This window comes from Mangifera indica, chromosome 2 (genome assembly GCF_011075055.1).
Source record: "Mangifera indica cultivar Alphonso chromosome 2, CATAS_Mindica_2.1, whole genome shotgun sequence".
Taxonomy (NCBI): Eukaryota; Viridiplantae; Streptophyta; class Magnoliopsida; order Sapindales; family Anacardiaceae; genus Mangifera; species Mangifera indica.
Window position 1 is genome coordinate 17452584 of NC_058138.1, and position 15872 is coordinate 17468455.

The 15872-nt window shown below is 34.3% G+C and overlaps 1 protein-coding gene across 1 annotated transcript; it reads right to left on the reverse strand.

The window, feature by feature from the left end:
- Window positions 1-3260: 3260 nt before the first annotated feature.
- Window positions 3261-7335, reverse strand: LOC123208632. Its single transcript, XM_044626160.1, has 3 exons — window positions 6828-7335; window positions 3597-3641; window positions 3261-3318 (listed from the first exon to the last, which is right to left on the reverse strand). The coding sequence occupies exons 1-3, from the start codon at window positions 7169-7171 to the stop codon at window positions 3261-3263; spliced, it is 447 nt and encodes a 148-aa protein (XP_044482095.1). The 5' UTR covers window positions 7172-7335.
- Window positions 7336-15872: the final 8537 nt, after the last annotated feature.

Genomic DNA, 15872 nt, shown 5'->3' on the forward strand with positions numbered 1-15872 from the left:
GATTCAACCACTTGGACCTATTCATTTGGTGCTACTCAACTTTAAAAAAAAAAATAAAAAAACAAAAGAAAGGATGCATAACGAAATGACATCTAGACTAAATCTTGCCTCAATGTCATGATCAGATGGCATTGCAGAGAGGGAACTTTAACATGTTGAAGTAAAGGTAATTCAATAGTTGCACATTGTCCAAGTTCATCAAATTGCTATTCAGTTTGTATACTATTCGCACAAAAAGTCATGGCAAAGAAGAGTCCCTTGCTGAATTAATTTCCCATGAATTGCCTTTATACGTCCACTTTTTCATAATGTGAAGCATATTTTCTGTGTCATTTTATACGTACTTGTACAACTATGTGAAACATATCAATCATTGCTTTCTGCAGGTGGCCATCTCAGTTACTTTTCTCTAAAACCCACCGAATTTATGGCTCAATACATCACGCAAATAGTTGATCAATTGGGGAGCAGTTTCTTTGCATGCCCATTCCTTGTTTAATAATGTTTGCTTCTCTGTGTCATTTTTTATAGGCCTGCACTTGGTTCATCATCTTTTTCCAGAGGGTTTTTTTTTTTTTTTTTCAATGATTAAAATAACCCTTTTCCGTATTGAGGGAATCTTAGATAGGTGTCCTTGTTAATTATATTTTAACCAAAGAGAAATAAGACTTGCAACTTAAGCTCCAACAAAGCAATCAAATCTTTTGACGAGGAGATATATACTCTTGGGGATCCGCACGAGAGCCTGATAAAATTTTTTAAATTATCCTTCGATTTCCAGTTTGGTGAGAAATGATCAATGTTTCAAGTTAGAGCTTAACTTCACATAAGTTTACTTGCATTAAATAATATTTAACGGCAATGCAGTCACCTTACACGGTTCGTTCAATCACTCCGTTGAAACTATAAGGTTCGTACATCGACAGCACCTAAAGAACTTTCCTGTTCAGTAGGATATTCTCCTTCATCAGCCCATGCATAAAGTTACAGTAGTTAACCTGGATTAAAAGAAAAAAAATGATACAGGACAAAAGACAAGTTGATGAAATTTGCCTTAAAAAAAAGTTTTGAGTGACAAAGAAGTTGGGTTCCAAACATGAAAAGCAAAGATTCAAGTCTCTTCCAGCCACATTTTAAATTAAACTATTAACTTAAACTCCTCCTATTCAGCCTTCACCCTCTACAACAAATATATGTTGTCGATGTCGAAAGTACATATAATACAATAGGCACTTTGAGCTCCCTACATTTATAATTTTACCCCAAAATAACAGTCAGATACCTCCATTCTTACTTTGGATATCTGACAGAACACAGCCCATGCAATTCTCACCTGAAACAACTTGTGGAATTAAGAATTTTAGACCTAGAAAATAAAGATGTTAAAAGTATATTTCAATCTGCAGAACAACCAATTTGAGGTTTCTGGCCATTAAAGACAACTAATGATCATAAAATTTTGCCAATAGGTTCTCAAATTTCCAATATTTAAGGTTTTAATACATTGTCTCCTCATTTTCTCTCTTTATTTTCCGAAAAATATGTAATGTTTTGTTTTGAGTTGTTTTACTGAATAGAAATGAAACCAGGAGAATCTCTCTTTTTTTCTTCAAGTGAAGAGAGATTGAATTAACTTAAAGTGTTCCATAAGTAACTCAAAACTAATAACTTCACCAGACGTTTCCAATTTTCATAATCAAGAATTCATTATGCTGCCAATAATTATATGTTACATAAGCATCTGATTTGATGTATAATAATTAATTTTTTTCTCATTGTCGCGTCATTCAATTATATATTGATATATAAATTTATTTAAATAAATTAATAAGATTTGTTATCTTTTTAGGTAAATTGTAAATAAATGATTACATAGATATATAATTATGGATTCTATAGTCCTATAATCCTATTCAACTAGAATTACATAGAATATTAGAGCAGTACAGGTGTTGAGATGAAGTGAGTACCACTACTGGCACAAAAGATGATATTGCCCAAGAGTTGGTGGGACAAGGAGAGCTATACTCTCCTCAATATGCAGTTAAAATCAACACAAGCTTAACTAAGCTAGAAGAGCAACGAGGAGAAAAGCAGACAATGGTGTTGGGGGTGGCAGCTGATAATCTTAGGAGGAATTTGGCTGCGATTAAGGAAAGAGTATTGGATAAACTTAGAGCAGCTGCTGTTCCGGCTGATGCTTTGGAGAATGCTCGCCACTTCTTGGAGAGCGTGGTGAGAGATGTCATGGCCTCGCCAACGATGCCTTGCTTAGTTACAACTTAGCTTAACAAGCAGATTTCAATAATTTATTCAATCATGTTACATAATGCAGAATGCAAGATTACAATTAAGCAAAGTTTATTGATGTTCCTGGATGCTCCTAGTTAGCTTCAGGTCATTTGATTCTTCAGCCAGTGCTAAGTTCATTTTGATTGCAATTTACATGAACCCAGAAAATCAATCGTTCTCCTCATGAAGAAAATAGATTGAAACGAAGGGTTGAATGGATAGCTATCAATATATGTATATCCTAGAATATGATGTTTTAACATCCTTCTGTTAATTATGCTAGTGTGAGCACTGTCCAATAGTATGTGTCTCAACAAAATTATGATTTTAGATTAAGTACTGCTTCCAAATAATATTCAATAATAATTATTTGAGCAGATTGTAGATGATGCAGAGCAGAGGCTAATGGAAAGGGAGAAAGTGGAGGAAATGAGAGAAAAGATGACATTAATGAGCAAATGCTACCTATCACCAAGGCTCTTCAGCAGTCACGGCTTTAGAATTATTTATATATATACAAGAACCTTATTTAACCTTTTTCGGATGTGTCATTGGGAGAGGCAACTTTCAGTGTCTTATATTATGAAGTTGACAGTTTTCCAGATGGTGTCACTTGTTAATAATCTGGGTTTGATCTCTATATTAACATAATGCATAATAATTTGGAGAAGAAGAGCCATGTTACTGGCAGTTGTTTGGTCCCATGGTTTGTAAAGAAATGTACACAATCTATACAAGAAATTGAACTTTCTTCAATAGAGAGAAAAGAAGTACAAAAAGTGTGTATATTCATACATATGCCCAAGGATCTTTTACAAGCCACGATATACTTCAGGAAAAATTGAAATGAGATGTGCTCGGCATTACACCCTTTGAATCTGATACTGAAAAAGAAGCCTTTCCTTCTTTGCAAGGAAGACTTAGAACAATAAATTTCACTTTTTGTCAATGAAGAATTCATACACAATTCAAAAACCATCATCTCCATCTCCAATCAAATTACATATATCAGAACATTCAACCAAACTGCACAACAACAAATGTAATTGATAAGACAACTTGTGTAAAACATGTCTTCCTTATCCAGGCTTAAGCTACAATAGTTCAGTAATTCCTCCTTGAGTTTGTATAGCTTAAGTGAACCTAGATCCAACTTTGACTTTTGCAGAAATATCACATGTATGTTAAGAAGGAACAGGTATAATTTTCTGTTGATTCCTATTCCTCTGCGTTCTTCTGGTTAAAAGCTATTAAGAAACCCAAAATTTAACCGGAAAGTTATAGAATCTGAAGAACATGTTTACCAATATCGACGGCTTCGAAACCCTTCCTTGAAAACAACCAAAGGTCTGCAAAAGGCACAGAGAGAATATAATATTTTTTCCTTGGAAATAAGACGTTATAACGAATTCAATTGATTTTCAGTCTGTTTCTCAATGTTTAGCAAAGCCAGATGCATCTATAATGTAAAAGATATATGTAACATCCCTGTCCAATAACCCGGCCCACTGTCAAGATATTGTCCACTTTGGACACACAGTTCATCATAGTTTTGTTTCTGGGTTTTGCAACCCAAAACACGTCTTAACAGTTAAGGAGCTCACAGACTATTTAACCAGTCAAATTCTCCTACCACTAACCAATGTGGGATACATAGACAGATCCAATATCTCTCACATGCTTTGTCGATGTGGGATTCGCGTAAGGATATCACATTCACCCCCCCTTACAGGACTCAGCGTCCTCGTTGAGGTTTGCCGCACCATCGTTCAAGAGGACACGCGGAGCCACTCTGATACCATTTGTAACATCCCTGGTCCAATGACTCGACCCACTGTTAAGATATTGTCCACTTTGGACACACAATCCATCATGGTTTTGTTTTTGGGCTTTGCAACCTAAAATGCGTCTTAACAGTTAAAGAGTTCACAGGCTATTTAACCAGTCAAATTCTCCCACCATTAACTAATGTGAAATACATAAATAGACCCAACATCTCTCTCGTGCTTTGTCGATATGGGATTTGCCTAAGGGTATTGACAAGACCCATCCTGACCCACTAATCCTATAACCTCTGAGAATACCGTTATAAGCTTAGAAGGCTGAAATGCATCATATATTTCTGTTTGAAAAACTCTTCCACATCATCTCCTAACACATAAAATAATATCATCTATAGGCCTCCGGCCTTTATATAAGTATATGTCACAATACATTCTCATTAAAGCCAAGAAATCATAAAATAAATCTGTAATCAGGCCTCCAGCCTTATCATATACATGACAAAATAATTTATATCTTTACTCATTTCAAAAGTTATGAGAATATTGTAATTAGGCCTCCGACCTTTCAACATTTTATAAGTTTATCAAAAAACAACAAAAAGTCTATATCCAACACTAAATACACTACACCGTGGCACAACCCAACAAAACAGTATCCAACACAATCTGGAGGATGTCCTGGAGGGAGGAAAACATTTATAAGGGTGAGCTAAAAGCTTAGTGAGTAGGAAATTTAAATCCTTGAGAATATTAATGCATGTCAAAATATAATAGTATGTCATAATATGAGCCACATACTATGCTAATTATGCTTAAACCACATGCTTCTCAGGTGCATTAACTTGAAACGTTCATCACACAATAACATCACATAAATTGATTGTCACAAAAATGAAATTAACCATACTACCTTTTTCTCATAGTAATATATCAATCATTCATGAATTTCCACTTCCAACTCAATAGCAATATTATCTTTATCTTATAGGTTTTCTTCCATATCAAGATTCTAAAATATAAAGATATCACACCATTCCCATATAAAGATATACGTCAAAATATCATATAAAACGAAATTTGTCATACCCAGGGGTATCCCCACCTAAGCAAAGCAAGAGAAAAACAACTGTCATACCCGATATAATCTCTCATGGGCAGAGCCTCAAATCTGTCATACTTGGCATGAAATAAAACACAAGCAGAGCACTAAATTCTGTCGTACCTGTATAGATATCGCACAGGTAGAGCATCTAAATCTGTCGTACCTGGCATAAATATTGCCCGGGCAAAGCATTTTATTGCATAATAAGTAATAATCAAATCTTATCACCATATATATATATAAAAGAAAATGACTTGATATTATGATCTTTTTGGACAATACTTATCGGCAAGCGCCACAACCACCATAAGCAAATGTAAATCACACATGAATCTCAAGTAAACACTTCCAACTCACATAAAGCTCAACTAAACACTTCCAACTCAACCACAACACAAAACATTAATTTAATAATTTCCAGAATTGACTTGGTCACCACATAACTTAATTAAACATTCTGAATCCACAGAATAATGTAACTTTTACTTTATAACCACCCAAATCCTAAATCCATAACATACATAAAGGAAACTATATATATATATTTTTTGAAAGATTTCCACCAATCTAGGCTACTATTTTTCAAGGATTCACAATAATTATAATAAAATTTCACAAAATTATAAATGAAATTTATGCCCAAAAATTATAAAAAAAGAAAAATCTATTCCCACTCACTGATTTGGGTAGCCTCTAAGTTAGAGTTGAAATCTCTTGCTAATCTCCCTTCTTCTTCACCTATTCAAATCAATTGGGAATACATAGACAGAGTACAGATAGACCCAACATCTCTCCCACCAGTCACTTTTAGGCCTTTTGAGTTGACTGGTTTCACTTTTAGGCTTTGTAACCCAAAACGCGCCTTCACAGTTTAAGAAGCTCACAGGCTATTTAACCAGTCAAATTCTCCCACCACTATGTGATACCCTTAGGCAAATCTCACATCGACAAAGCACGAGAGAGATTTTGGGTCTATCTGTACTTTGTCTACATATCCCACATCGGTTAGTGGTGGGAGAATTTGACCGATTAAATAGTCATGAGCTCCTTAAACTGTTAAGACGCGTTTTGGGTTGCAAAGCCCAAAAGCAAAACCATGATGGACTGTGTGTTCAAAGTGGACAATATATTGATAGTGGGCTGGGTTATTGGACCAGGGATGTTACAAATGGTATCAGAGCGTCTTCGCGTGTCCTTTTGAACGATGGTGGGGCAAACCTTAGTGAGGACTCTGAGTCCTGTAGGGGGTGTATGTGATACCCTTACGTAAATCCCACATCGACAAAGCACGGAAGAGATGTTGGGTTTATCTGTACTCTGTCTATGTATCCCATATCGGTTAGTGGTGAGAGAATTTGATTGGTTAATTAGCTTGTGAGCTCTTTAAACTGTTAAGACGCGTTTTGGGTTACCAAGCCCAAAAACAAAACTATGATGGACTGTGTATCCAAAGTGGACAATATCTTGACAGTGGACTGGGTTATTGGACCAGAGATGTTACAATATAATATTTACAAAGAAAGAATGGACTTTGGTCAATGTAAAACCCATCAGAACAATTCAGGATATTTTGATGACAACCAGCGGACAATAGTTGATTTGGGATTAGTTGTGTAGGAAGAAATTTGTTATAAAATGGAAAAGACTACCTTCTGACATTAAAAGGGCCTTCACCAGGGGAACCTTCACCTCCCCTGATGCAAGTGGTGACACATTTAATAGTGCAGGACTCGGCTTTCCTCGATTTGGGTCGTTGGATTCTAGGCTTCGTGCAATCCTTCGCCGCCGCGCACTCTCCGGATAGTTCCTGGGGTATATTAGACAGCGTTTCTGCTTCTTCAGTGGCACCTGAGGTTATCACAACAGCAGCTGCTAACAAGCCTGTGGCTGTAGTTGCAAGATGTTTTCCACTATTGTTGCTGACACAGACACATGCAAGAATCCTTGAGATTCTGTTAAAAAAAACCGGAGCTGAAGCGTGAAATAGCATCATGATGAGTTGTTATCTAGTTTCCCAAGGATCAGTTGGGTGTCATTATACCTTCGTTTTCAGCCAAATTCAACACTAATTCCCCCCCTGCCTCCGGTCCTCTCTCCCATTTTCCCTTATCTTTTAGCCAAAACGCCTTGCTAATAACTACGTTATCCGCTGTCTTTTTTCTTATCGACGTGTCAAACCTCATGGCTCACAAAAACAATAGGTGCAGTCCGGCACGTCTATGTCACTACTGACTTACAGTGGATTAAATTCTTAACTAGTGTAATGATTGTGAGACGGATAAAACTTGAATAGTAGATTTAAACATTTAAACTTGAATATTTTCTCCCTGAACCCGATGTCGAACCGGTAAAACCTGGTTTCATACTGGTTATTTTAGGCCAGCAGGAGATAAATCCGAACCCCATTTGGCAAGGCGTCACAGGTTGTTAATTTGAGCGAATATGCTAGAAATTACTGCAACATATAATGAGACAGGGCACAAGTTCTTTCCTTTAAATCACTTTAATTCAAGACACATACATATTTCCCTTTGGCAAATGCACTTACATTATAGAAATAAAAACATCAACTATAAGAAACAGAAAAAAAGCAACAAGAAAAAAAAAAAACATTTGAACAGCATACGATATGCTCTGTTGGAAGCTTTACAATATCCCATCAGCTGAGGAACAAGCAAAAAATAATTAATCTGAGGATCAAGTATTTTTCTCCAGCACAGATAGTGCAGGTGTCAAATAATTGTTTGCTTTGTCGGGCAAATGTGCAACGTACGGAAAGATTTACAAAACAAACAATCAGTTGAAATTCACAACCCTACAGGGAAAAATGTATGAATGTAGAAAAAAGTAACTGATTGGTGATTTACCGGCTCATATAATTCTCTCCCTTGTTAGGCAACATATTCATAACATACCTACACATGATTGAAGAACATTTAGTTCAAAAAAAAAAAAACCAAAGAGAACATGACTAACATCAAAGCTCTTATTTCTTGCCCAGTTGAATCGTGCAAGGCCTTCACACATATATCAGCCACATCGGCACAGCTAATGCCCTGAATGGAGAGAAAACAAATGATAAGATTGGAATTCATTCATGTAATATTATACATACAGTTGGAAGTGAAAGTTGTTATCACCTGAGTAATCCTGTTTCCTTGATCAAATATGAGAGCACACTGCCCACCAGGTTCCTCCTGCAAGGATCGATCTTTCATTATATCAAATGTCCACTTTAAGTATAATCAGCTCCCAGACGGTATTTGAAGGCCAAAGTTATTTTTTGGTTTAGGAATTTTAGAAAGAAAAATATTAACTTTCTAGTTTTAGCTAAAGTAATAGAAGGAAAGCGTCTTCTCTAACTTTCTTTGTTTTTACTTCTCCTTCAAGATGACCATGATGGCTGCAGAAGTTTAGTAATAAGAAGCCAAAAAGTAAGGTTTGCAACTCAAGAGTATCTTATCACTTTTCGCTTTCATACAAATACTCTCTTTCACACAAATATTACAAACAATGATTTGCTTGTGAAAACCATGAGTGCTTTCTGTGCACCAAGTTAAAAGAGCCTAGATATAAGGAAAGGAAAGTCAAACATATATGATTTGCAGGAATGCAAAGCATGAATTCACTAATAAATCTGACTAGTTTCTGAAAAGATCAGCTATATGAAAACAGCAATTCCAGGTCTTTTAGGGGCGAACCGGTAGTCTGGCAAGGTTCAAGTTTTTATTCACTGTAATAATACAAAGTGCCACATGGCTCATCCATGGGCAAGTTCATGGAGCTGCAACCACAATTAAGGCTCCAATTGGAAAAATAATTTTGCAGGTTCTGTGCTGTATTCTGAAGAACAGAGGTAATGCTTTGCTTCTTGCCATTCACAAGTTGAAGGTATCGGAGGAGCAAAAGAAGTCTGCAATTGACCTGTATGAACCACTTGTAGCTTTTGCTCTAAGCTGCGGAATGTACTCATCGCCTGCGGTATTTTCAGTCATTTTAATGCTGATATTGCTTGGCTTCTGAATATTTATATGGTCTGTATGTAAAAAGTCATAAATTAACACGACAATTAATGGGAACTGTGGGTAAGGATTTACACTGCAAAGAATTTAAGGGAGGAGCTTCAAGAGGCTCAGCATGATTTTATTCGTGCTTCAGTCGGGGTTAGCAGCAAAGCGAAGCTGTTGGTTCCAAAAATGCTGCACTGTTTTGCCAAAGGTCTTGTGGATGATGAGAATTTGGCCGTATGGATACCTCATTACCTTCCGCAAATTCAGGCTGCCTTTGTTGAGCAGTGCATTTCACAGAGGCGGCAAAGCCTTTTAGGGTCTCGCAATTGTGGCATTCTACCCTTTGATTCACACTTCCGATACTTATTTCTTGCAGATAAATTTAACTTTGATAATGCTTCTTCATACTAACTTAACATCCTTAAAACACCTTGCTTGCCCTGCAAGATGTTTCAGAATTAGGTTGTTGCCTCTAATGTGAAACTTGGCCCCCTTGAAAATGACAAGGGAGGTGGCATTTTTGTTCTTTTCCCTACAAACTCAAACAGGCTGCATTGCATCCTTCTTGGATGTTGTACATTTTGTTTAGTGGTAGCTAGCAGAAGTAAATAACACTTTTGTGCTGAGTGTATTTGCATTTTTCAGCAAATAATGTTCAATAAAGTTAGTTTTACATTTATGGAATATTCATCCGGAAAACTGCAGAACAAGTGGTTGTAATTTGCTTTCATAAATCTGCCAGAATGGCTAGATGTCTCAATCTTCATAACAAATATTACAGTCAAAACAAAATAAGAAGAATTGCTATCTAAACCAGAAAAAAATTGAAAATCATGAGTTATGATCATGTTTGCCGTTTTATCAAAGAGTAGTATTATATATACAAATTTATCTATATAAATTGAGATAGTAGATCTGATTGAATGACTTTAAAGTAATCTAGAAGAAAATTAAACAATCACAAAACCTAATTACAAAATATTATATCAGTTTGTAAAATTTGTTCATAAGAAAAATTTTATTATTTGTCAAATATATATGCGATAAAAGCTTACATTTGTCATGGTATGTCATGGATTTGAATGTCGAATTTGTTCAAAAACAAACTTAGAAATGCCAATTACACAAGCGTATAGAAGTTCCAAGACATGGAATACTTGGATTTTGTTAACCTATATAAAGTATATCATAAGTATAATTGATGATAGATGCTGATGTCCAGATGAATGACATGAGTTGCGTGACTCAATCATATTTGTGTTGTGCTCTTTCTCTCAAGGGGTTGATGTCCAGTATACGTAGATGTAACAGATGTCCAATCAGTATTGTCGAACTGCCACCTTCAACCATTCGTCAAACTGTGAAGAATTGAAAGGTAAGTAATTGATCTTGACGTGGGGTTGGTAGTTGTTGACAATAAGGAACCCAAACGCAGTTGAAGGTGATAAAAATGTGAATTTATCCGATCACATTAACAACCCATTAATCAATCATAATCTTGTTTAACATTAACATAATCCAACATTTTTATGAAGTATTTATGAATCAATTATCAACACTGGCTAATTCTTGCATAACAGAAAGAGACATTTCGCCAAAATGTCTCAAGATACAAAGCTATTTGATCAATTCACTCATCAACTGATCTACCAAGTAAAATGATGACAAATAATTTAGAATATTGGGTTGAAAATTTATTACCTTCTCGCGAAGCATGATTCTGATACGTGTTAGGTGGAAATTAATTTGTGGGGTTCTTGATTCAATGCTGAAAGATGAAGGCATAGGAGTCTTAATTAGTTTTAGGTTGAGCCATCTTCCCATTCAGCACAATCAATACTAAAATTTCAACTATTGAAACACATGATGGACACCTACTCTACCATGCCAACAAGATATTACACCTTCTTTGCATTAAATACAATACAACAAACTTATTGTAATAATTTATTAAGATACACCTAACTATAATTGAATTACTCGATCGTATATTCCCACAATATATTTTGTTTAATGACAAACACGTGGTTATGATTTAGTTGTTTAAACATCCTTTTATTCGAAGAGAATTATCCCTTCTTACTACGTCAATATAGGAGACCATGTATGATACAACCAAATTTATACATTTGGGGCAAGTTGATAAGAAGCAACAAAATACAAAGGATGAAGGGTAGGTGGAAGAACAACAAAAATTGAACAATGAGGAACAATCCAATATTGAAGTCCATGAAGGGATCCAAGACAAGAAGTGCAAACCAACAATTATCCAAAAAAGACTAAGAAGCCACCTATGTGGCTCAAAGATTTCATTAAATAAAACAGACTTATCTGGTATGGATGAGAGCAAATATAATTAGTAAGTTTTTGGCATTATCATGTTTAGTTGTCATATGAGTAGAGTCATATATATGATAACTAATATGACAACCAATCATAATAAATACAAAAACAAGATATATATGACTCAACTCATATGACAACTCAACATGACAACTAAACATGATAATGCCAAAAACTTACTAATTATATTTGCTCTCATCCATACTAGATAAGTCTATTTCATCTAATGAAATCATTGAGTCACATGGGTGGCTTTCTAGTCCTTTTTGGATAATTGTTGGTATGCACTTTTTGGATCCCTTCATGGACTTCAATATTGGATTGTTTCTCATTGTCCAACTTTTGTTCTTCTTCCACCTGCCTTTCATCTTTTTTATTTTGTTGCTTCTCATCGACTTGCCCCAAGTGTATAAATTTGGTTGTATCAATGTATCTATACGTATTATGTGACGCGAGTTATCTATACACTCTTGAAATTAATAGTATATAAAATCAATGATCATCTCTTCCATGTAACTAGGAAATGAAATGAAATGAAGGGGTTATTTGTGTCAAGAGAGTTGATACAAATGAGGCTTTATATTGGGATAGGCTGAAAATATGCCTTCTCTTCAGCCTAGATACATGCATGACTCAAACATGTTTTCATACATTCATATATTATAATATATGAACCACTAAAAGTAAGCAATACATGATACCAAACTCAGACAACTTTGGCATGCTTATATAAATATAAAAGTGTATGCATCTATTTTAAATATATAAAATATATACATACTTATATATGTCATTATATGATAAGATAATTTTGAATTAATAATAAAATAATATCTAATTATATAATAACACGTATAAATATATACATAATATTACTACTTATATATGTGTGAGAATCATATAAATATAGTCCGACATATATCTTTAAAAAACTGATAATTCGAAAAAAATGTAGAAATTTGACATGTACAAGAATACTTGGCTTATCTTATACACTTTAAGGGAACAATTCAATTTATTGGCTGCTCCTCCGGATAGTTGGTAAGAAGCCAGTCTGTACACTCATCTTTTTTAAAAGAGAAATGGGACCCGAACTTCTTTCACTTGTCACAGATACATGAACAATGTTAACGTGCAACTTTAGTCTCCTTATATTTGTTGTAGATAAGAAAAAGACACCAAGCAAAGGTGGCAAAAAATATTTAATAAGAATATAGGGTGATGTGAAATGATATCACTAATGCATGATATGACACAAGATATCATTAAATATTCTAAAATTTTTATGCCACCTATTTATTTAGAAAGACAAAGTTTTTGAAATTATAATAACACTCTAAAAATAGAGTGGCAATTGTTATGTAGTAAATTTTTTTCTTAACCAAACTCATAGAATATTTCTCAATGAAGCGGCAAGCTAAATCTCCTTAAATAGAAGCGAGGAACTTCTAGATCACTTTAAAAAAAAAGACACGAAATAAAGGTAGTCTTACAATCATTAATCTTATAATAAACAAAAAATATTTAATAAGAATTTAGAGTGATAAGAAATTATATAACTAGTGCATGACATGACATATATAAAGAATTCATTATATTAATTAAAATATCATTGTCACAAGATATCATTGAACATTCTAAGATTTTTATGTCACTTGTCTATTTAGAAGGAGAGAGTTTTTGAAATCATAATAACACTCTAAAAATTGAGTAGCAATTATTATATAGTAAAACTTTTTCTTAACCAAACTTATGAAACATTACTCAATGGAGCAACAAGCTAAAGCTCCTCAAGTAGAAGTGAGGAACTTCTAGATCACTTTTCATTTTTATCCCGTGCCTACATCGAAGAGCAACAACTTTTACCAATATGAAGTTAATTTTTGAATTATAATGGATAAGGTTGTAACATTTTCTTTTTATCTAATAAATATAAAAAAAAAAAATCATGCAAAGGTAGACATGACAATAGGTTGTATTGGTCCGGAACTAAAAAAGTCTAGCTTAGAAGGTATGACCTACAAAATTGTAGATATACCAAGATTCGCTTTTAGGACATGTTGTGCCAAAGGCCGATGGGCCAGCTGCACACGATCTAATATATATATATATATATATATATATATATATATATATATATATATATATTAATTTTTGGTGGCCAACCGCAAAAAGGCCTAAGGAGGCATGACTTATGGAGTGATAAATCGTATCTCAAGCCTTGCTTTTTGATGGGCCAATATGGCTTGCAAGGCCCACAATCTCACAAGCCTTAGTGTAACACGAGTCACGACCCATGAGTCTGGTAGGCCATGCTAGATAAAGCACGATACAACTCGATCTGACCAACAAACATGTTTGTGTAAAGGGAATGAGAATCTAAGGATTTAGGAGATATCAACAAATAGGTGAGGAATTTCTCTTAAAAACATAAGAACCCTCGTTACAAATCTTTAGTCATTTAAAATTCTCATCAGCAATACTTACGATGTATTGATATATTTTTTTATATATAATCTATGGAGGAAGGTTTATGTTCATCTCATTTACATGCAAATTAATTTAACAACTTAATTCATTAAGGACAAGTGTAAATTAATTATGTATTAGTGGAGTGGCATGGTAATCAATTAAAAATTTGGAAGTTGGTTCTGGTTTCTACGTCCCACTCCATGTCCATGCCAAACTATATATATAATGAAAAAGAATAATTGATGGTCTAAAGTTGGATGGGCAACCCTATGCAGACATCTAACCTAATATTAATAATTAATTATCATTATTTGTATTTGTCATTTTGGCAAAATTAGTAAATTCCTAACGTAAGTGGTGTAACATCAAGAATCATTTGTAAACGTTCAGAATTCAAATGATTTCAGTATAATGTAATACAATAAAATTTATCTTTGATTTATCCAGTCTATAATTATAGGTTTAGATAACTGTAAACCTCTGGGGTTTACTTCCTGACTCTTCGAGTTTATAAAAAATAAAAATAAGTAAATTCTTGGATTATAATCTATTACCAAACAAACTTATGATTAGCCATTTTCTAACTTAGGAATTCACACCACTCCACCAAGTGTGTCATTATACTAATTTTATTCGTATGAAGTTGTTAGCTTGAGTGATATTAACTAAAGCCTCAAGGAGTCCTTTCTTCTCAACCACATCATCAGAAACCAGGCCCCATGATTAAATGCATCACAAGCACCCAACAAACTGACTTATTTTGCTAAACACCTACCAAAGCACTACAACTCGTTGGCTTCGGTACAGAGTCTTATTTCTCATAACTATCATCACACAACTGTAATGGAGTGGTTAGCTCGTAGCTCAACCACAGAAACCCATTTTATATTTAAGCTTACTGCTATAGTGCTATGTGCTAACTCATCCACAAAAAGCTCAGTAATGTAAAGTTGTTGAATCTATGGCTAACTAATGCACACGCTAATCAATGTTTGGTGAGAGGTCTTGTAATAGAAATCTTACAAAAGTGTGTGTTGAAATATATTGGACTTATAAATACGAAAATCGAAACTCATATTATACAAAATCAATTAGTTTATATTAAAGTTCAATTTACCATATTTATATACCACTCACTACTTTAAACTGTTTGATCCGCCATTTGATTAGATGCGTTGTCAATCAAGTTAGGTTATTAGACCCACCCATTTAATGTTAAGATTTAATCTATTATATTTATATATCACTTATCTATATTATTTTTATTTGATGTGAGACTTTTTAATTTTTAGCAATATAAAGCTCCTTAATTAACCACTACTTAAAATCAGTGGCATGCTCACGTTACGTTTAGTAATATTAGTTCCAAATAATGAAATCGTAAAAGATGATACTTGAATAATTGATAAGTGTGACTTGATGATGAGGTTAACCATTTTATATATATGTAGTAGAAGTATTCTGCATCTTCCAAGTCATGAATTATCTACATATATAACTTCTGCTAATTTCATTTCAGCTTCCTTCTGCAAGAAGATATATATATATATATATATATATATTGATAATTGGGACCTATCTGTATCTGTTGGACGGATAAACCTATGTATAGTGATTGGACATATATCCACTATATTAGATAAGTCAAAGTTTTATAAACGTAATACAGATTTGAATTTAAACATTTACATTGAAAGTTCTAATTAGGGTTGGATTCGAGCCGAGCCAAGCTCGACTCGCAGCCAGCTCGAGCTCGGCTTGGTTCATATACGGGCGGCTCGAGTTCGGCTCGAGCTTGGCTAAGGCCGGCTCATTTCGGGCTCGAGTTTGGCTCGGCTCGGTTTTCGTTACCAAAACGACGTCGTTTTG